Genomic DNA, 24,639 nt, shown 5'->3' on the forward strand with positions numbered 1-24,639 from the left:
CATAACAATAGTAGTCTGTCATTGTTTAGCTATTCTTTGCTCTCTGAATTCTGGAACAAATCCAGACTCTTCCTGAATCTTTGATCACCACAATGACAGGAAGTGTGCTGTTTAGCCCTGGAACACAGACATCATTAGGCCATCCTTTCTGCATACCTTTTTGAAAAATCTTCAGACAATTCAGTCTCAGAAGTACTTAGATTGTAATACCAAATGGGCAGAAGTGCAAACTGCTAAATTAGGTCCTAAAAGTGCATTCTGATTAATTTATATTCTACAAAGTTTGCTCCCTTTCAAATATGAAATGTTTTATTTAAGTGGCTATGTTAACATCATGTTTAAACTAAAACTTTAATATTAAGTCATGCAGTTTTATCATTTTAAGTGGCTAGCTGTTTTGGCTTCATACAGAACAAATACATCCAATCAGAAGTGACATCCACTCTTTGCTATATCTCATTACCTATGGTTTAGAATTTGTAATTGCTATCTTATCAAGGTTCAGCTACTTGTTAATCACTTGTAGTTTGGCTGGAATTTGGTTAAGTCTCATCCTGCTATAGTAATCACCATAAAATAATACAAGGACACCATATTTTCTTACAGGGGTAGCTCAATCATGCTTAAAAGGCTGTAATATATTTATTTATTTATTTTTGTTAACCAAGATATTCCTCTTAAGCATGGCCTATTTTCAGAGGAGACTCAAGATGGCATTTATACAGACAGGTAGAAAGCTAGCCAAGAGATTGGAGAACTTTCCCTACTCTGCAGTTGGAACTGATGAAGTGATTCTTGTAGAGTCATGGGGAATTCCAGAGACCAAGAGGCTGCAGGCACCATTTCCAACTTACAAGACAATGGCAAGATGTTTAATGATAGCTTAGGTATGATGAATTTAGAGGATGAAGAGATTGTTTTTATATCTGAAAGGTTTGCTAAAGGTATTTTAAAAAAACTTAATGTCAGTACCTGAATCACAAGCTACCATCTCAGATTCATGCAGATAGAGGGGAAGAAGAGACTTGACAGACAGAAGCAGAAGGTGATTGGGAAGTCGGAGATGTTATAGAACAAGACTGAAAACTAACTGGAGTTACCTAATGGAAGAGAAGTCAAGGCAGAGATGGGTGATGATGCCAGACATTCTTCACCACGGTGAGGAAGTTACTATAATGATGGGAAGACAGTGGAGCAACTACCTTTTGCTGTTATGATCCCTAAAGAAATGAGAATGTTATGCTATAAGAAAGAAGAAACATTATCTGTTTTTGATATATGCTGGACTGCCTGATGTACCAGACAATTATGTGAGACATTGATTATACCACTTGGCTTTCATTTTCCTCATATTTGAGCACTGATACATGCACAGCCACAGCCAGTGTATGATGTTGCATTTCAGACTGTTGCAGACTACAACTTTTGGTTGCAAACACTAAACATTATATCGACTGTGAATCCATAGAATGAATGACTAAACAGTATGTGGACAGTGAGTCTGTGGAATGAATGAATAAATGACTATGTGGACAATGAGTCTGTGGAATGAGTGAATAAATGACTATGTGGACTGTGAGTCTGTGGAATGAATGACTAAATATTATGTGGCCTATGAGTCTGTGGAATGAATGTCTAAATAGTATGTGGACAGTGAGTCTATGGAATGAATGAATAAATGACTATGTGGACTGTGAGTCTGTGGAATGAATGACTAAATATTATGCGGCCTATGAGTCTGTAGAATGAATGTCTAAATAGTTTGTGGACTGTGAGTCTGTGGGATGAATGACTAAATAGTATATGGACAATGAGTCTGTGGGAAGAATGACTAAATAGTATGTGAATTGTGATTCTGTGGGAGGAATGAATAAAAAGTATGTGGACTGTGAATCTGTGGTCAAGATGACTAAATAGTATGTGGATTGTGAGTCTGTAGAATGAATGACTAAATATCATGTGGTCCGTGAGTCTGTGGAATGAATGACTGAATATTATGTGGACTGTGAGTTTGTGGGATAAATGACTGCTTAGTATGTGGACTGTGAGTTTGTGGAATGAATGATTAAATAGTATGTGCACTGTGACTCTGTGGGGTGAATGACTAAATATTATGTAGGCTATGAAACTGTGGAATGAATGACTAAACAGTATGTGGACAGTGAGCCTGTGGGATAAATGACTGCTTAGTATGTGGACTGTGAGTTTGTGGAATGAATGATTAAATAGTTTGTGCACTGTGACTCTGTGGGGTGAATGACTAAATATTATATAGGCTATGAAACTGTGGAATGAATGACTAAATAGTATGTGGACAGTGAGTCTGTGAGATGAATGATTAAATAGTATGTGGACTGTGAGCCTGTGGAAGAAAATATTTAAAATACATTTTTTTTTAATTCAGTATAGTGAGGTTATGGAAATAAGATTTAAGTGATTGTGGGATACTCAGCTAAACACCATTACAGATACATTTTGTATGGGAATGTGGAGAAGAAAGTTTGACTATCTGACTTTCTGTGGTTTTCTTAAGTTCATTTTGGATATGATCTTGTTTTCTACTGTGTATGACGAAGAAGTAACTCCAGGAAGATCTATAAGGTTGGGATACAGGATAGTGGAAACAGAAAAACATTGGAGGTTGGATATTGTTAAAGGAGATATGAGAGAATTAACTAAAAAGATAAATAAATGGAAAATTAATGTTGAAAGTTGTAAGTTACAAAGGAAAATGTGGTATACACAGGCAGGGTATATTTTTTCTTGGGATAAAGACAGGAAAACTGTAAAATTAGTGTGTAATTATCTAGTTGTTATAGGTTGGGGAGGAATTGGTCAGAGTGTAAATATGAAATTGTATTAGATAATATTCATCAAAAGATACCTCTTAAAGGGAATATGCATTGTAAGAATTTAAATGAAAGCATGTGTGATTTTTAAGAAGTGTAGGAGAGTAGAATAGACATTAGAACATTTCTTTTTTGGAATGTGCTCCAAGAAAGGCATTGTGGGAAATGTATTGAAGAGTTACATACATCTGTAGTTAGGTTAGACCCAGATGGTGTGTGTGTTTGAAAACATACTGGGAGAAATGGCTGAAAATGCATTAGATATAAGTATTATTTTCTTTGTTTGAAGAATATAGAATGTATGATGCTATTTTTGTATAATAGGGTATGGAATGCTTGTCAAATTGCAGATGAATTAAAAAAATATATTGTTTTGCATAAATTATTTTGGTTGAAAAGGAATGTATTGTGAATATGGTATAGAACCCCCACTCTTTCTGAGTGGAGAAATTCTGAAGCTGTTTGTCTAATATTGCAGATGGTGGGAATTCTATAGAGCAGGAGATTGTTATGGGTTGGGAAGATACTTTGCAGAATATTTCAGCTGAAGCCTGAAATAACGATAAATGAAGTGACTACCAAAGGTGTAGGTAATAAAACCCTGTTGAGTTTAACGGATGAGAAAGAACCTGTTGAATGACCAGCATTGTTCAGAGCTGATATTATGAAATGTTGCTTTTACCAAACACAGACTGGAGGATTACCAGATTAAAGTGATTGATTGTCAGGAAGTAATTCACATTCAGTGCCTCTACTTCCTAGGAACAGCCATGGACTATACTTTACGTGGAAAGAATCAGCATGTATAAATAGTGACATACACCCTAAGGAGAATGTTGTAAAGTCTACTGTATTGAAAACTTATGCTGTGTTTGTTACAGAACAAGTGAGCAGGAATATTAACTAGATCTAAAAACAGAATCGTGGTATCTATGAAAACAAAAGATATTCCAATAAACAGATGACATAGTTGGGATAATGTTGTTTTGCCTTTGTTTTTTAAGGTACAAGATGTTAGATCACTAATTCAATTGAACATGAAGCATTTTTATGATATAACATTTATGACTTTTTCTTTGCTAGAAAATTTTTTTTTGTAGCCCTTACTCAAAAATGTGATATCACCCCTGTGTCTAATTATATTTAAATTAATGTGAATAATACAAGGAAGCTCATAATACAATTTACAACTGATGCCAGTAAAAAAATTAGTATTGCAGCATATTTGTGAACGGGTTCCTATCAGCAGACCGACGACACATGTTTTCAAATGCGTCTTGGTCGAACTGACAAAACCGAAACTGCAAAAAAAAAAAAAAAAAGCGGCATGTAAGCGATTTCTTTCCCTAGAAAAGAATTTTCTTGACCGCTTCGGTACTTTGCAGTTTTCAGAACTGTAGTGCGGTCTCAGAGTTGGTATATTTAAGTAGGTGGGGTGTGGGGGGGTGAAGCCCCCCACTTAATCTCATGTTTTAATGTGCTTACTTTTTTTTTTTGTTGGAACAGCGATTTTTTTCCCTTGGAAAAAATCGCTGGTCTGACAGTTCGGTTTTGTAAGCTTTCGCTTACATGGGGTCAATTAATCACCATTCGCTTACCTAAGCGTTCAGTGATCTAATATAGACCCTTTGTGAACTATATGTCAATTTATGAAAATGAATAAAAGAATGATTGACAACAGTGATTGATGAGGGAAGTATTTGGACAGAAGCATGGGAAATTATGGTTTCATTACTGATTTTCATTGCTTTAAACTACACCATGGATCAAGTGTGATTAGTACTAATGGAATTTATGATACTGTTTGTTATGTGTGTATACTTCATAAATAGCTACAAGAGAGGATGTCAACAGCGTAGGGAGCAGGGTCACACAAGTATGAAATGTAACTTGCAGAATGAGTATACTAATTGGACATTTGTGGTTTGAATGTGGTATTATTGAACAACCTGATAATTTATTAATACTGGACACATTAACTGCTGGGCAGTCAATTTCAGTGTCAGAACACAAATCAAATAGTTTTGTGCGTGAAATAACTAATGACAGTTATACTATATCATGTGAAAATGTCAAGAATATGTCGCTGGTTTGAAAATGATTTTTTTTTTTGTGACAGAGATTATTACTTTTGAAGTCTTGCAAAATTATGAATGGGAGGGCAGAATTCTGAATGCAGAGACAAAGTTTGCATTATTTGCTAATTCTGAAGTATGGTTATCAGACTGTATGATAGGAAGGTTTAATCATAGAAGGGGTTAGTCACAGAAAAGGAAGGAAATTATAAGATACTAATGCAACAGAGACAAAATAGAAAATGTTAGCATAATCTCCTTAAATGTCAGTTGTTCAAAGAATTATCTAAGACATCTGTCTATGTCAAAATGGCATAAGCAGGTGCCAACTGATATTATAAGGCTGTTTGATAATGCTGTTTAGCATTACAGTAACATAAAAAGCTTCTACGGAGTCATAGCATAGCATGAACTTTCAGATTAGAGGAATGCTTTTGAACTGCTCTATTTTTTGCCAATTCTGCAGTATGGTTATCAGATTTTATAATAGGAAGGGTAGGGCATTTGTCAGTTTTGTGGTATATACAAAATCTTAATGGTTAATAATTCTTTATGAGTATATGCATATAAATGAAAGAGTAGAATTATATGACAAGACCAAACAATATGTTTTGGTCAATATGGACATAATAACCGAAAGAGATTTTAATTGTAACATTAACAAGCTTACTGGTCACGTAGTGTAGGATGTTACAAAATGTAAGGACTTGTTAAAATGTGGGCAACTTTTGGTAGGGCAGACTAGAGAATTTACACTTCAAAGAAATCTGTCAATGGAATTCTGGTTTTCCTTTTTTCATTTAGGTTACAAGAAATACACACTGGGGGAATGTATATTTTTCTAATCACTTAGCCATCTGAGTGGCATTTCGGCAAAATAATATAATCCAGGAAGGTTAACATATAAATGAATTTAAGTGGAAATAGACAATAAACTAAAATTTGACATTCACATATCCATGACCATAAAAAAAGTCCACAAAAAACTAGGAGCATTATACAGAAATAAACAATTTCTCACCAAAGCAGCAAAGATTTCAATAGCAAATTCCCACCTTATCTCCACCCTACTTTATGCCTCTCCAGTATATACCAACCTAAGGCAATGTGATCTAAACAAGCTAGAGACCTGCTACAACAAAATCGCAAAATTCGCCACAGGGGCATCCTACTGTAGTCACCACTGTCTCTCACTTGCTGAACTGGGCTGGCTTGAACTCCCTCACCTTCTTCAGTGGTATCAACTCTCACTCACCCACAAACTAGTAAACCATCCACTAAATGTCCCATCCCTCCAGAATCTACTCCAACCCTATCGCACCACCAGACCACTAAGATCCAGCAACAAAAATCACTTGCAGATCACTAAAGCCAATAACTCTGCTGGTGAAGCACTATTCTCTTGCGCCATAGCCAAATTATGGAACTCACTCCCACCCACAATTACCTCCGCACCATCATGCACCAACTTCAAAACTTTATTAAAAGCACACCTAAAAACATGCTGGCTATGCCCTTGCAACTCCCACTCTAATATCATCCACCCCATCCAACTACTACCTTTCTTTCACCTCCACTAACTACCTTGATGATAGCAAGCTCAGATGCTCATAAGCCTAGTACTTATTATACAGCAGGAACTTCTCATTGTTACATTTGTTAATGCCTGTTATGTACTTCACAGATAAAGATTCTAGTTGTCTACTGATGTACTATGTTCTTCATCTGTAAATATGTTGTAAGTAATTTCTGTGTTAAATTGTTAATCACTATGTAATCCAATGTAACTACTGTCTGTTTATTTTACTGTGGAGCTTTTCTCCCCGGGCCTCCGCTGAAAATGGACCCACGTCCAGTCGGACACTCCCGGTCAACAAATTTAAATAAATAAAATAAATAAAATAAAATAAAATAAATAGAGAGACTGTTCTACATTAACTGGATTTAAGAAATCTAAGGGTTAATAATGGCAGGATCAGAGTATTGTGTTCATTTTACAAAACTTGGATTTCTTTATGACTAGTATATGAAATTAAATCTAGAAAAGTTTATTTGGAAATGGAAGTTGATTGGTATTTCATTAAGAAGAAATTGTATACCTGTTAAGCAAGGGAATATAACAGCTCCTTAGAGCAAGATAATTTGGAGGCTTGGGAAAAACATAGAAAACTTTATGCATTTAATGTTATTGTTTGTCTTTCAGCTTTTTCCCGGTAAGGGGTTGCCACATCGGAACTCCGGTCCGCTAATGATTGGCAGTAGATATTTTTACAAAACGCTGAGGTGCTAGCTCGACGCCCACCCTTCAACGAAGGCACGCCCATTTACACATGCATGTCTTTTGAACGCTACCCAACCGCGGGGAGGACATACAGACTCCACACAGAAGGCACTCCCAATTTTCCCCTTTTAACAAACACTGCTGTGTATACCATAAGATTTTGTCTCCTTATTAAATGCATAAAGAAAACTTTATGCATTTAATAAGGAGACAAAATATTATGGTATACACAGCAGTGTTTGTTAAAAGGGGAAAATGAGGAATATCTCCTTTTTAAGTAAGTATATTATACACGAAGAAGGGAAGATGTTAGCTTTTGCCAGAAATAATGGTCAGATGGTGTATGACCAAGATAAAATTGTGTCAGTGATAGTAGATTATATTACATATTTACATAACAATGGTGTGGAGAAATAAAGTAATACTGAGAAATTAAACAATTAGATATAACAAGTAAAATTCTTTTGGATAAAGAAATGTATACAGAAAAAATAAATAGTGTATTAAAGGAATCTAAGGAAAGTAATGATCCTGGATTTTGTGGTCTTCGATATGACTTCTATACAGGAATGACTATGGAAGAGAAATTTTAAATTAAGTGATTGTAAATAGGGTTAGAAACCCAACAAGCTTGTGAAGGCATTAATATGTATATTTGGAAAAAGGGTGATAGAAACTGGAGACATATGACACCATATAATATGGATTACAGATTTATTATGAAGATTTTACAGAAAGATTTGGCAGTACTCTGGATGTAGTGATGTCAGATGGTATTTTGGATATCAAGGGTAAGCAGTTAAAAGAAATGTTAGTTATTATAAAATAAGTGGTGGCTAGTATTACTAGAAAAAAAACTGATGGGAATTTAATAGATTATAAAATAGAAAAACAGTATTTGTTTTGAATGAATATGGGTTATTTTGCTAGACTATGGAATTAGTGATGAGATTTTTAAATCTTTTTAAATCAGTTTTAGAGTAATACTACCAAACTATTACTAAATAGCTAGTTAGGTAAACACATTAAAGTGTATAAAGGGGTATGGCAAGGGTGTCTAATGAGTAACATTTTGTTTGTGATAGTAATGAATGCTGTTTGGAGTATTCTTCTGTGAAATGACAGTCTGTGCAATGGGAATATACTTTGGTAGTGGTATTACCAGCAATCATGTCTAGGTGGATGATGTTGAAGAGTTGATAAGGAATAAAGAATAGAGTGTAGAATATATAAAAGGATTGGGAAGATGATTACCATGTGTGGGTTTGAAACTAAATAAGGAGAAATATAAAGATTTAGTTGAGAAACGTAGGATGGAGGAATATATTTTTTACTGACAAAAGTCTTATTATTGGTAATGAAGTTAGGTAAACAACAGGTGAGAAATAAATAATGGACAGATATTTTAGCAGAGTTAAAAGGGAGTAGTAATTTATGGAAACTTGCTTAAAAAGAAGTTGTATCTCATTCATTCTGTGTTTTGGGGTAAACTAGTGTATGTATGGGGTGAATCCTTTTGGAAATGTTTTTCATTACTATCTGGAGTTCAAACCCTATAAAGGAGGGCTGCTGTACAGTGTTAAAAAGGCAATTAGAGATTGATAAATATTGTTATATATTGAGCATCATTGTGTCAGTTATAGGTTCTGAAAATTGTGAAATACCATAAGAATAGTTTAGTAGGGAAACAGTACTAAGCATGTTCAGTTTTGAGTAAGTATTAAAATCCAAAAGAAAGTATATATAGTGAATAACAGACCTTTATTAAAATTCCAAAGAAAAATATAGAAGTTAAGCATAGATGGTTCTGCAATCAAAGGCAAAAATGTTACCTTCAAAGTGGAATTCTGAGGTAAAATATGTGGATTTATCTCTGTACTCTAATTATAGTTCTTTTAAGCAGTAATGGAACAGCTGAGATATCTAATAGAAATTGTTTTAAAAATATACCTTGAAGAAGAACTTTGGTAGGAACTGTGCTGCTATGACCAGCCATTGCCTTGACTATAGCCATAATGAGCAGCATTCCCTTAGAATATACTGAACAAGAAAATTTTGGCTGTGACCACTGTGATTCTACCACATCCTAAAACTAGACTATGCAGCATTATTGTTTCCGACTATGTTGAATGCAGTGACAGTGCAATGATAAAGCGCCCACTCGGTCTGCATTGACTTTTCTAAGCCTATGAGCCTACTTTAGGAATGCCAAATACTCAGGAATGGATGGATGGATGGAGATATATATATATATATATATATATATATATATATATATATATATATATATATATATGGGTTCCCTTCATAATTTCAAAATACTGAAATCCTGAATTTCAGTATTTCAAAATTAGAACACCAAAGCCTTGAAATCCTGAAACACCAGAAGCGCGAAATTCAAAATCCCAAAGTTCAGAGCTTCTGGTGTTGCGGTGTGTGAATAGATAGGTGTAAGTTCAGGTAAGTATGTATGAGTGTGTTGGTTAGGGGCTTTAGTGTATGTTAGTGTGTGTTTTGGCTGTGATGTGTGTGTGCAAGGGACTGTGTAATGTGTGGGTGTGAGTTACCTTTGTGTGTGTGATTGTGCGATATCGGAGTTAGTATATATAAGTAGGGGGGTGCAGGGGGGCTTGCCCCCATGCTTGTCTGTAGTGTATGATTGTATGTTTGATTGTGGGGGGACATTGTGTGTATGTGTATGTGTGTGGTGTATTTGTAGTGTAGGTTCGCAATTTTAAATTTCACGGTTATGGGATTTCCGGATTTTAAGCTTTTGGCTATAGAATTTCAAAATACTGAAATTCTGGATTTCAGTATTTTGGGATTCTATAGTGAATCCATATATATATATATATATATATATATATATATATATATATATATATATATATATATATATACACACACACACACACACACACACACACACACACACACACACACACACACACACACACACACACACACTGGCCATGTCAAATAGTATTATAAGTTCTGTATACCAGCTAGCACAAATTACATTACATAGCCTCAGCAGTGACTGTTTCTTGCTAGAGCACACTTTGGATCATAATAATTGGCCAGTGAGGCACAGTAAAAAACAATATCAATTTCCTGCTGCACAGAGTGTAACAACCATGATCTCAAGTAGTGCTTCTCACTTTCTCCACACTATGTGACCACTAGGCCCCTGAGGTGTCACCACATCCTGTATTGTACAAGTGGCTACAGTATCTCTGCTACCACATTTCAGGTCTTTCCTTATTCTCCACAATAAAAACTGCAAGAAATACCCAGCCAATCTGGAATCCTTACTGTGTATTACCTTAAACCTCCTATAGTGAAGGTCCAAGAGATATATACAAATGACCTCTTAAGGACATGCAGTATTTTAGCTACATGGCTTTTGAATGTCCCTGATGTTTTATTGTTTAAGTCTTTAGGAGTACATGCAGACCAATAATGCCAAACTTCACTAGCTGTAGACATATAGTAGCAGGAAACAGAAGAAGTCACCACGAATAACAAAAAGCCTCCGTTGTAGTATAAATTAAAATCCGTTTAATGTAACAAGATAAAAATGAGCGCTTTCGCATAGCGGAGCTATGCTTCTTCAGATAGTCAACTCACATGTACAATTCAGCTATATTTATATACAAAAGCCATTTTTTGGCGGGCTTGTTAACAGATGTAATTAATCAATCAAGGTGAAACAAAGCCAAGACAGTTGCCAAGGCTTCAAGTCACGAATATATGAAGACTAAAGCTCATAGTATTTAAAACACATGATGGTATTAAAACATATGAAACTATATGTTAAAAATATGAAAATACAAAGATGTAAAAGATAATTTCACTGACAAACTGAGCGATCCTGCGTAATAACTATATAACACCATTTGGCAATTTTTTGACATTTGTTGACAGCAGTTCTTAGCATAGTAAACATAGTTGTATTTCAATCCCTAACTAAACTAGCTTCAGTATATTATTTCCCAAAAAGTGAGTCGGCAGACAAAATTCTTATCTCTGACATAACAGTTAGCATAAACATAGATGAATGTTCAGTAGAATGTTGACAAATGAATAAGTCGTAAGCATAATTATCACAACCTATTTCCAATCTATGTAGCAAAGCTCTTTTCTTCCTTTGTTTCAGCATACATATGGAGCCCCAATATGCAAAATCTAAACAATATCTAAAGCACATCACTGCAAATATAACGAGCTACTCCGCTGAGCATTATATGCAAAAATTACACTTTTAAAAGAGAAAAGGTACATATTTGCAAGAAATGTTTGCAGAAAATAAAAGACCTCATATAAAAACCAAATGTTTAAACCGATGGTGCAAATGCGCACTAACAAAATCCATATACGAGGGCATACGCCTCTAAAGTGCTCCGTGATGACGTAACTCTAGGGGATGTCATTGCCGATTTCTTCGTAAAGCTATCTTAATGCATAGCAAATATAACACAATATCAACCTGAATTACCTAGAATATCTAAAACACACTTGTAGTTCCTGTGAAGGAACATACTGGATAAGAAATCCCAAAAGCCACAAATAGTCTAAACGTGGGTATAAAAATATGAAAATATAAATGTATCTCTTTTTGGAACTAGAACTTCTGGAGGTGGGTCACTACCTAACACAGCCAACCATCTGCTATTAAAATATCTGGCTATAAGGGTCTATTATTTAAAATAGGTTTTATAGATATAAATTGGTTTATGTGGGGCACAAAACGCGCCCACATATTTCTAAAACAAACCTTTGAACACCCCCATGGACTACATGTTTTTCATCCAAACTATTTTTCCAACTGTGATAGTACAAATCTTGTTTACTTAGCCACTTGTGAATGCTGTCCCGCATTCTATGTGGGTCTTACAAAAAGGAGACTTAGAGATAGAGTATATAACCATCTCTATGATATTAGGAAGCAGAATGAGCAAAATGCACTTGCAAAGCATATCACTGAGTACAGTTCACATTATTTCACATTTAAAGTGTTACAAGTAGTGAGTAACAATGATAGAGGAGGAGACAATATTAATAACTTAGCATGTGTGGAACTAAATGGATTCTTCTGCTAAAAGCTCAAAGTGAACCGAATAAACCAATTTATATCTATAAAACCTATTTTAAATAATAGACCCTTATAGCCAGATATTTTAATAGCAGATGGTTGGCTGTGTTAGGTAGTGACCCACCTCCAGAAGTTCTAGTTCCAAAAAGAGATACATTTATATTTTTATATTTTTATACCCACGTTTAGACTATTTGTGGCTTTTGGGATTTCTTATCCAGTATGTTCCTTCACAGGAACTACAAGTGTGTTTTAGATATTCTAGGTAATTCAGGTTGATATTGTGTTATATTTGCTATGCATTAAGATAGCTTTACGAAGAAATCGGCAATGACATCCCCTAGAGTTACGTCATCACGGAGCACTTTAGAGGCGTATGCCCTCGTATGTGGATTTTGTTAGTGCGCATTTGCACCATCGGTTTAAACATTTGGTTTTTATATGAGGTCTTTTATTTTCTGCAAACATTTCTTGCAAATATGTACCTTTTCTCTTTTAAAAGTGTAATTTTTGCATATACGTTCAGCGGGAGTAGCTCGTTATATTTGCAGTGATGTGCTTCTTAGATATTGTTTAGATTTTGCATATTGGGGCTCCATATGTGCGTTGAAACAAAGGAAGAAAAGAGCTTTGCTACATAGATTGGAAATAGGTTGTGATAATTATGCTTACGACTTATTCATTTGTCAACATTCTACTGAACATTCATCTATGTTTATGCTAACTGTTATGTCGTAGAGATAAGAATTTTGTCTGCCGACTCACTTTTTGGGAAATAATATACTGAAGCTAGTTTAGTTAGGGATTGAAATACAACTATGTTTACTATGCTAAGAACTGCTGTCAACAAATGTCAAAAAATTGCCAAATGGTGTTATATAGTTATTACGCAGGATCGCTCAGTTTGTCAGTGAAATTATCTTTTACATCTTTGTATTTTCATATTTTTAACATATAGTTTCATATGTTTTAATACCATCATGTGTTTTAAATACTATGAGCTTTAGTCTTCATATATTCGTGACTTGAAGCCTTGGCAACTGTCTTGGCTTTGTTTCACCTTGATTGATTAATTACATCTGTTAACAAGCCCGCCAAAAAATGGCTTTTGTATATAAATATAGCTGAATTGTACATGTGAGTTGACTATCTGAAGAAGCATAGCTCCGCTATGCGAAAGCGCTCATTTTTATCTTGTTACATTAAACGGATTTTAATTTATACTACAACGGAGGCTTTTTGTTATTCGTGGTGACTTCTTCTGTTTCCTGCTACTAGTTACTTGTTCTTTTTTGTCAGAAGGCGTCTTCAAGAACCAAAAACAGTTTTTTCTCCTACGAGCTGTAGACATATGTTTCATACTTTTTTTTGACCTTATCAGTAATAATGAAAAGTAATTATGTGCAAGTGCTTGGCCACTACTTTCCTGACAGCTATTATTATTGGTTCTGGGGTTTTAACAAAAGGAGGTTACATATCAGTAGTACAGCCTATATTACATTAAACAATAATGTTGACTACCCCACATCCTTAGTATATCATGTGAAAAATGATGGTGACTCCCTCCTCACCCTTATTGTATCATGTGAAATAATGATGGTGATGATGTCTCCCCCACCACTGCAATGGGTGTGCACATACTTGTAACAGCACATTGGTAGACTGACATCATTAACACAGATATAAAGCTGCAGGTAGGTCTCTAACTGTTATGGTGTCTGGCTTGTACAGATTAGTTTTTATGCAATTCAACAATTTTGTTCTGTAGACAATGACATGTGCTTAATAGCTTAATTCTAAACTCCATAACATCAGTCAAATGTTTTTCAAGGGGAGATGATAGCAGTACAGTCTCTGAGCCAGGGGCTGTGATGAATGTATATTATGTGTCATGTCCAGCACATTCCTTGCCTATTTAGTATGTTTCTCCATCTGGATTTTAGAGATGCTCCCTCTGGATCCACCTCTTGCTGTCCATGTGAAGGCTGACATGCTGACCATTTCTGCAGTGACTTCCTGAAGTGTTGCTTTTTGCCAGCATGACAAGTCATGCCAGTGAATGCAGCTTTAATTCCAGGATATTGTATTGATGTATACAGCGTCAGAGTCTAATGGGTCCCCTTCTGTTCTCCTCAGCAGCAAAGGTGATTCATTTATGATGATAATTGTTGTCAGAATCACTGGGAATGTTTCTCCTCTCGTGGCAGTCTCTGGAGAAGCTGAAATACTGAATATGTGATTCTATAGCTAACAAACATTTTTGGATTTGATAGCAGATAGAGAAAGTATATCTATCTATCTATCTATATATATATATATATATATATATATATATATATATATATATATATATCTAAGGGAAAACAGATCATGCTAGATATATCACCAAAGGTGCTGGGTACCCGAACCATGGCAACAAGAAAACCAAATACTTAGGGACTCCATACTATGTACAACATGTATTTCCAGCCATTCCTTTCTCCCAATCAGATTTAGAAATGCCACTTCACATTGTCTGATGCATCACAATACAATGCTGATCAGCCCCTACTGAATATATCTACGCCAGTCTTACTGCATGTAACTTTTTTTAGTTAGTCATCTGTCAGTTCTGTACCTTCCTATAATGAATCATAAAAACATCTGAAATTTGTTGAGCTGTGTGTATTTATATGCAAAACCCTGCATTGAGCACAAACAACACCCAGACTAAATATCATCTTCTCCATGCATATACCAGCACTACACAAGTGAAGGCCAGCTGTGTTAGCAGCTGCCAGGGTCCTGCACTAACAGAATGTCACCAACCTGGACACTGATAAATGGACATACATGTCTAATGGTAGAAAGAAGCTAGCACTATGTGCACTCCCTGATACTGCTTCTAGCAGCCCCCTGAAACTGACCACCTGTACTTTGGGCGAAAAAGGGTTGAAATTATCTGTATGTTGAAATGTCATGTGCTAATCAAAAACTTCCTTTTCAAACCAATCATTTTAGTACTTAATATTGCAGTACTGTCACAAATGTGTTGTTTGCATATGAAGTTTAAATGTTCAGATCTTTACAACCACAAATGATTTGCATCTCAGTAATGGTGACTTCATTAAATGTCTGTCAGCTATTCCCAGGAATTGAACCAAGAAGATAAGCCCTGGTTTGAGTATTGTACCTGTCCTGAAAGTTATAGGCCACAGTACACATTGCTGACAGCACAGATTGCTGAATATTAAGGAAAGACAAGTAGCCCTTATTTAAAATTAACACAACTTTTTTTATCTCCTTCTGGCCACTTATATGCCTGACCATCAAATCCCTTCAGTGCCCCACTGGGCCACTTGTTCCCCCATCTAGTTCACTCACTACCTCACATCACTCCATGGAGAGGTAGATAACAGTCTCCACTGGGGATTGCTTTAATACAACAGCCATCTTTATTAAGGCTGACATCCTTAACTTCTGAAGCATTGTTTGATATGTGCTCAAAGCCCTTCCACTGTTGATCAACAAGCATAGGTCAGTGCTGTGCTATGCTGACCCCAATATAGGTACACATTCCTACAAATCCAACCTGCACAACCAGATCATAGGCACACCTTGGTTAGGTTCATGCTTTCTTAGTCCCTACCTATACTGAGCTCACTTCTAGGCCTTCACCTACCTGGTGCTTCTCAGGTGGAACCAACCCAGCATCTTCCTATGGCAGTGGGTCAGTTGGCATTAGATATTTCCTCCTATTCTTCCCCAGCCACTTCCTTCAGTACCTAAGTCACTAATCTTACTGGGTCATAAAGGTCACGTTTAGGGCTTTATCCCTCTATACCATGGAGATGGAAAACAATGAACATTTTCTCTTTGACAATAATCAACTCTTTTATAATATGTAGTGAATGTTATGACACTTTGTTTTGCATATGAAGACCAAATTTATGTGACTGTGATACCGAAAAAAAGTAATAGCATACCTGCACAACAAAGTCACATTCTTTAACTGAAAATGCCACATCCTTCACACCGTCACCATGCCTTACTAGATGGCTTCCCATTTCTAAAGACAAAAAGAGAAAAAAATGCAGTGAATAACAAGACAGACTTGTTCTAACTGTAAGCAGAGGCTATTGCTAGTCATTGTTTTTGCTTTTGCTAGATTTTTATGCCAATTTTTAAGTAAACTTAAGCTCTATTTGCAGAGCAGTTTAGGTAAACACCATCTCAGGTAGCTTACTTCTGAGGTGAAATTTTGTAGGTACAGATAAATTACTAGCCTTAATAACCTCATTGTTAAATCTGTTGTTGGCATTTCATCTCTGTATGGACACATGGCAATGTGAATAATGCAAGTGGCTGTCTAAACATCATCACTGTATGCTTCAGTGTAAAGAATGCACAGACCGATAACACCCATACCTGAACCACTGTACATTTCAGTGTAAAGAATGCACAGACCGATAACACCCATACCTGAACCACTGTACATTTCAGTATAAAGAATGCCCAGACCGATAACACCCACACCTGAACCACTGTACGTTTCAGTGTAAAGAATGCCCAGACCGATAACACCCATACCTGAACCACTGTACGTTTCAGTGTAAAGAATGCCCAGACCGATAACACCCATACCTGAACCACTGTACGTTTCAGTGTAAAGAATGCCCAGACCGATAACACCCATACCTGAACCACTGTACGTTTCAGTGTAAAGAATGCCCAGACTGATAACACCCATACCTGAACCACTGTACGTTTCAGTGTAAAGAGTGCACAGACCGATAACACCCATACCTGAACCACTGTACATTTCAGTGTAAAGAATGCCCAGACCGATAACACCCATACCTGAACCACTGTACATTTCAGTGTAAAGAATGCCCAGACCGATAACACCCATACCTGAACCACTGTACGTTTCATGTAAAGAATGCCCAGACCGATAACGCCCATACCTGAACCACTGTACATTTCAGTGTAAAGAATGCCCAGACTGATAACGCCCATACCTGAACCACTGTACGTTTCAGTGTAAAGAATGCACAGACCGATAACACCCATACCTGAACCACTGTACGTTTCAGTGTAAAGAATGCCCAGACCGATAACACCCATACCTGAACCACTGTACGTTTCAGTGTAAAGAATGCCCAGACCGATAGCACCCATACCTGAACCACTGTACGTTTCAGTGTAAAGAATGCCCAGACCGATAACACCCATACCTGAACCACTGTATGTTTCAGTGTAAAGAATGCCCAGACCGATAACACCCATACCTGAACCACTGTATGTTTCAGTGTAAAGAATGCCCAGACCGATAACACCCATACCTAAACATGCACTGCTTCTTTCATACAGAAATCTGATATCCTTAGATTGTTTACTCTGAAAAAGAACTTCTGGTTAATTTGTGAAACTGTACTGAACAGTTATACAGAAAAGTAAACTTCAGTGCACATTATTTAATCAGGAGCTGTATTTCCAACTAGAACAACTAGAATTTTTCTCTTTTAATTGATTTTGGCAGCATAGCCTAGTACTTACAAAAATGTGAAAAGTCAATAGATGTGTTTCATGGTTCCTCTGTTCAAACACAACTTTTCAGAGAGGAACCGTAGCACTTCTAATTCTTCCCTCTGGTACTTCATACATCCTCCTAATTAACCTTATTATTGTATCAGGGTATGCAAATGCTTCCCTTGCCCTACTCATAAAATTCCAATTTATTCTATCGAATGCTTTCTCTGCATCAAGACCTACTAACAAGAGCAGTGTTTTCTTACATTCTGCTTCCCCTCTGGATTATCATATTAATGTTGTCAAATGTTTACACCCCTCCACAAAACTACACTGATCCATGTCTATGAATTTTGTCAATAACGGTGCCATTCTTTTAGCTAGTGTAGACATAAACACTTTATAATCATACAAAAAGCGAACAATAGTAGACTGATAAAAAGGACTGTTGAAATCACTGCAGTTCACCGCACCACTCTTGTAAATAATTAAATTCTGTTTATTCCATAGTAACGAACAACATACAAAAAACACTTAGCGCTTTCACCCAGTTACATACCGGGTTTCTTCAGAGTGAATGTCTTGTAGAGCAGTTTTTCTTAAATACTGTTGCTAATTGCTTACACTTAATGTCTTGATACCATTATTGTATAATTGGATATCAAATTGCTTGACAATTTTAAAGGAGAACAGAAAAATAATATTTTTTAAAACTATAACCTCATGTTTAGAGAATTCTATCATGTCCATGACAACGCCAACAATATTAAATAGAATAATGCCTAGCATAAAGGTTAAATTACTGATAGACAACATCATAACCACAACACATAATAGAAATAGAAATTCATATATGTATAAAATATATATATATAAAATATATAAATTGTATTTACAAACACACAGCTGTTAAATATGTGTAGGCCCTGTACATTTATATCATATAATAACATATAGAAAAAGCATGTAAAAAACAAACAATTGTAGGTAACTGTATAAGAAACAAATACTTAACTAAAAAAGCTAGTAAGAACTTGTCATAAAATTTATATTATAAATATGATAAAATCAGTTGATAATAGTAACTTGTATAACAATAGAATAAATAAGAATATTTATATAAATATGTAAATATATTATTAATATATACCAATAAATATAATAAATATATAAAAAAATGAAATAAATATATAAACATTAGATAGTGTGTGATTTCATTCTCAAGAAGCTGCTGATGGATATAAAATCGTTGATACCTGGTTTTTTATGTGCATTAAACCTAAACTGCCAAAGGCATTCCTTCATTTTTAACAAATTGTTTATATCTCCCTCTTTAATTGTAGTTTCGGGCACTCTATCAATAACAAAAAACAAGAATTTTTTGAAAGTTGGGCATACTGTGCTATGCATATATAGAGCGTTTGTTGATTTTTTATTTTTAATGTCCCTGTTATGTTCATTTATTCGCTCTCTTAGTTTTCTAATAGTCTTTCCTATGTAGAATGCCGCACATGATAAACAAGTTGCTAAATAAATTACTTGTTTCGTGTTGCAGTTTACAAAACCTGGACATCTAATAACTCTGTTATATCCTGTTATGGCAACATATGGCCCATCATTTATAAATCTGCAAGCCTTACAAAATCCACACTTCTTCATACAAGATTTTTTATTGACCTCTATGGATTCAAAAATTTCTTTTAAATTTTTTCCTCTACTAAATACAATAGAGGGTGTAATACCTAGTTGTTCAATTATTCCACTATTGTTGCTAAACACACTTTCCCATACATCTTTTACTATCTCCACTATAACTTTTGTATTATCGTTGTAAGGTAGTGTCAAAGAACATGTCATGTTTTTGCTTATGGGGTTTGTTTTTTTCATCCCTTCTTTACCAATTTTTAATATAGGCTTAAAATGTTCTTCTCTTTTCTTAACAATTTCTTCTTTTAAGCTCATGATGAGATTGTCAGGATAGTCTCTTTCCATAAACATTTGACATAAAAAGTCCAACTCACTGGAAAAATTAGTATCCTCACTTATGATTCGCGATAACCTGATCATTTGTCCTTTTATTAAGTTTCTTTTTTGAAAATAGGGATGACAACTTTTAAAATGCAAATACGAGTTTGAAGATGTTTTCTTACGGAATATATTAGATTCTATTGTCCCCTCTTTTTTATAAATCTTAATATCTAAATATTCACATTTATCTTTGTTTATATTATAGGTAAATTTTAGAAAAGAAGTTGTATTTCCTAAATATTTGATAAAATCCTTAATTTCTTCCATAGTACCTTTCCAAATTATAAGGATATCGTCGAGAAATCTTAAATAAAGGACTATTTTAGACCAAAATGTGCAATTGAAAACATATTGTTGTTCCCATTCTGCTAAAACTAAGTTAGCATACACCGGTGCACACCTTGCTCCCATCACAACTCCTGATACCTGTTTAAAATATTCCCCATCTTGTTGAAAAAAGTTATTAAAAAGGATCATTTCCATAAAATCGGTAAGTACTTTTCTTTTAACAGTATGATGGTTGCCATACCTCAATAGACTTTTCTCAAACAACTCAAGTCCTATATCATGAGGTATGACTGAAAAAAGATTTATAATGTCAATAGTTACTAAATAAGTATCAGAAGAGATCGTGTCTCTATTCTCATGTAGTTTTTCTAGACAATTCCATGAATCCTTTAAAATGTGGGAAATATTACTTGTCACTTCTTTACAGCTAATGTCAATAAAATGTGCCAAAGACTCCGTTTTAGAATATTTTGCTGCTATTATTGGTCTAAAAGGGGGGTTACTCACATCTTTGTGAATTTTTGGTATCCCGAACACTTTTGGTGTAATAGGGTGTTCTACTACCAAATAATCGTGTTCAACTTTGTCAATACATCCATCCATAAGTAATTCATAGAGCCGCCAATCAATTTTAGTTTGTGCCTTGACCATGTCATACCTTGAGCATCGGGCATAAATAGTTTCATCGTTAAGCATATTCATCATTTTATTTTTATAATCAACTGTACTCATAATAACAACTCCTCCCCCCTTATCTGGTTTCATGATTCTGTATTTGCTATTAATGCAAAGTTCATTAAGACAAAACCTCTCTGCTGTTTATATATTTTATATATATATATTTTACATATATATGAATTTCTATTTCTATTATGTGTTGTGGTTATGATGTTGTCTATCAGTAATTTAACCTTTATGCTAGGCATTATTCTATTTAATATTATTGGCGTTGTCATGGACATGATAGAATTCTCTAAACATGAGGTTATAGTTTTAAAAAATATTATTTTTCTGTTCTCCTTTAAAATTGTCAAGCAATTTGATATCCAATTATACAATAATGGTATCAAGACATTAAGTGTAAGCAATTAGCAACAGTATTTAAGAAAAACTGCTCTACAAGACATTCACTCTGAAGAAACCCGGTATGTAACTGGGTGAAAGCGCTAAGTGTTTTTTGTATGTTGTTCGTTACTATGGAATAAACAGAATTTAATTATTTACAAGAGTGGTGCGGTGAACTGCAGTGATTTCAACAGTCCTTTTTATCACTTTATAATCATAGTTTAAAATTGAAATGGGTTTATATGAAGCTGACTCTGATGGGTTGTTACTAACTTTAGGTAATACAGCCATCACAGATTTCTTTCAAGATGTTGGCGCTTCTCATTCTTATAAATACTATTAAATAAAATCTTTCAGATCTTTATCACTTTCTTCCCTCCTAACTTTCAAACTTCCACAAGAATACATTTCCCATAGGCTGCTAAGAGGTGACCTGTGTCTGGTATACAACGCATCTTCTAACCCAACACTGATGGATTTACTGCACATCAGCAAGTCAAATGGCATCAGAAATACTCAGTCTGGGCTTTTAAACCTCTTCTGCTACATCAACAGAATGGTTTGGAGGGACAGGTAAACCTCTCAGAGGGTACTGCTGCTCTGAAACAGACTCCCACTCCACATAAAACAAAGTTCATTCCTATTCACATTCATGTGCAGCTTGGATCTATGGATGGCAAGCAGAAAATGTACCTCAGTACTGCCCTCGTACTACTAATGGACAAAGGTGGCTCCTAAATGTTTTAGCCCATGCATGAGTCCCTTCAAATTATATGCGGTAGAATCTAATTATTCTCATTAGCGGTAATATATAATTATCGACTACAGGATAGGGAAGATCAATCTCTAACTAAATGGGATAGGTTAATTTGAGCACAAAAAGGGAAACTGACTAGGCTTAAAATGGCCCACAAGGGTAGCTAGCCTAGTACTTACCTATGAATCTATGAATACCATCTGTTCCTGGAGACTTCACGAAGACTGATTATAAACTGTATTTCGGCTTTTCCCGGTTAGGGATCGCCACAGTGGAACTCCGGTCTGCTAATGATTGGCAGTAGAGTTTTACATGCTGGCTTGCCGGGCCTAACGCACAAGCTTCAGTGAAGGAACGCCCATTCACGCATGTCGACACACAGAAGACGCTCTAACTGAGAATCGAACGTGCAACGTCTAACTGTGAGGCTACAACGCTACCGCAGTAGCACCATTTTTATCTCATCTCCTCCTATCGTTGAGCCTCATCTACGTTTAACCTTGGCAAAATTAAGTCTTTAATTTGTGCTCTTTCTTTTATTTCTACATTTCTGTACTTTATACAAATTTTCATAAAATTTCCAAAATATCTGTAATACCTCTACAGGATCTCTGATTATTTTTCATGTTATAGCCTTCCTAAGTTTGGCAACAACCCTTTCTACTTTCTGTTGCCTGAGTCATTGTACTAAAAGTTTTTGTGCTCTGGAGTTATTAAAAAAACAGCTGCTTAACAGCAATCTTCTTAAACTCCTGCATATTATCCAGATACTCCTTTATTTTCTCTTTAGCACTCTGCAGTTGCTCCTGTTCGTGTTCTGAGATTCCCCCTAGTCTGCAATACTTTAACCTTTATCAGACTCCCTAAGTAATTCCTATTACTTCTTAACCATACCTCTTTCACTTTTATTTCTGCCCTATTTTTAAACTGAATTTTAATTTTATCCCACTCACTAGCTATAAGTTCTGAAGAATTTTTTATCTTCCCTAATAACTCTCAAATAATTTCCACTATCCATTTCTTAAATTCCTCTCCTTTTAAAAGGTAGGTGGGAAAGTGCCAGATTCTCATTTTTCCCTCATTACCCATCATTTTTATCTTTGTTTTTATTGGTATTTGATCTGAAATAGTTATTGGACGTGTGCCAAAACTTTCAGTTAAATACACATGTTCATTTGAGATATAATTTCGGTCTAGTCTAGCCCAGTTATTGTACCTTGGGGAATAGTATAAAAATTCCCTCTGAGCTCCTACAACTGAACTCACATCTTCCATACCAAATATTTTCATAACTTTCCTCAGAAATCTATAGTCTTTTATTATATTTTCCCTTCTAAGTCCCCAGATACATTCTCACTGTTGCAAATCAAGTTCCAGTCCCACCTGTAAGTAATGTTCCCTGCTGAAAGCTGATAATTTCTCCTACAATTTTCTTAAGCTCCTTAATAGCAGTTTTTGGTGGAATATAAATTCATGCCAGCATAATCCTCCTCCCTGGCCAACAGGCCCTTACTACCACAAATCTACCATACTGTCTTTTTTCCTCTTCTATCACTATTGGTGCTCCTCTAGCAATTAGTATTAATTACTCCCCTTTTCCTTCGTACCTGATATTCATGCTGAATAGCCATCCTAAAATCCTGTCAAATTTACATTCTCATTTCTTTCCAAATGTGTCTGCTGCAGCATTGCTATTTACACTCTGCATTTCTTAATATAATTCAAACCTCCTTCCTTTTTGTCTATACCATAAGGTCATATGATCATAGGAGGTAACTAGGCCATTGGCCCTAAGGCCTCTACAAGCCTAGCCATGTTATACCCTTGTTTCCTTATGGACCAAGATATACAGTCTATGTTTGCGTGTGAATCTAAGATCAGCACTGACTGCCCCAGTGTAAATGGGATTCCCATCTAATTGTCTAGGTTATCCTTAAATAGGGTCATTGACAAGCTCTATTTTACATGAATTGGGAGTTTGTTCCAGAAGAGTGGCAACCTCTGGGAGACATATCTGTCTCTCCAGCATGTCCTGTTAATATTGTTGGCTAGGTTAAGATCCCTAGAGTGAGTGAATCTTGTCCCATTGGATTTGTGGATGTGCAGCAGCTTCATCGAGGCAGGGTCTGAGATTGCTCTATAGGCCAGGCACAAGTTGCCTCTAAGCAGTCTATATGATAATGAGTAAAGTGACAGGGCCTTCAGTCTGTCCGTGCAGATCCTGATTTTTTTTGGTGAGAAACCTCTGAGGTCTCTCCAGTTGCTGCCAATATCTGATGAGATACATACAGAAGGGAGCATTGTACTCTATTATTGGTCTGATGAGAGCTGAGTTTAGGGAAGTTATAACCTCCTTAGCTTTGGATGCTATACTGTTGCTTATGAGGTGTGCAACATAGAAGGCCTTCCTTACTACTGTGGATACCTGATGATCAAAATTAAGGCTGCTATCAACTTGCATTCCAAAATCTCTTACCACTGGGTTTAAACTTAGGGGAATATTATTAATGTTGTAATTAGCAGGGGTTTCTCCTTTGCTGAAGGGGGTGATAATGCATTTTTTCCATTTAGTTTAAGTCCATTGCTCTGACACCAATCATTTGTTGGTATAAGCCCATTTTGTAGTATGTTGACATCTTTGGGGGATTCGATGATTGAACCCAGTTTGCAGTCATCAGCAAATGTGATAA

At 35.5% G+C, this 24,639-nt stretch overlaps 1 protein-coding gene across 1 annotated transcript in view; it reads right to left on the minus strand.

Annotated features, from left to right (window-relative positions):
- Nucleotides 1-24,639, minus strand: part of HPD (4-hydroxyphenylpyruvate dioxygenase) — a 313,743-nt gene that overhangs the window by 239,724 nt on the left and 49,380 nt on the right. Inside the window, exon 6 of the mRNA XM_044069652.1 lies at nucleotides 16,266-16,348. Coding sequence (XP_043925587.1) covers nucleotides 16,266-16,348 — 83 coding nt within the window. The remainder of the gene's footprint in view (nucleotides 1-16,265; nucleotides 16,349-24,639) is intronic.

The sequence above is a fragment of the Protopterus annectens genome, chromosome 4.part0 (assembly GCF_019279795.1).
Source record: "Protopterus annectens isolate FY-2018-M chromosome 4.part0, PAN1.0, whole genome shotgun sequence".
Taxonomy (NCBI): domain Eukaryota; kingdom Metazoa; phylum Chordata; order Ceratodontiformes; family Protopteridae; genus Protopterus; species Protopterus annectens.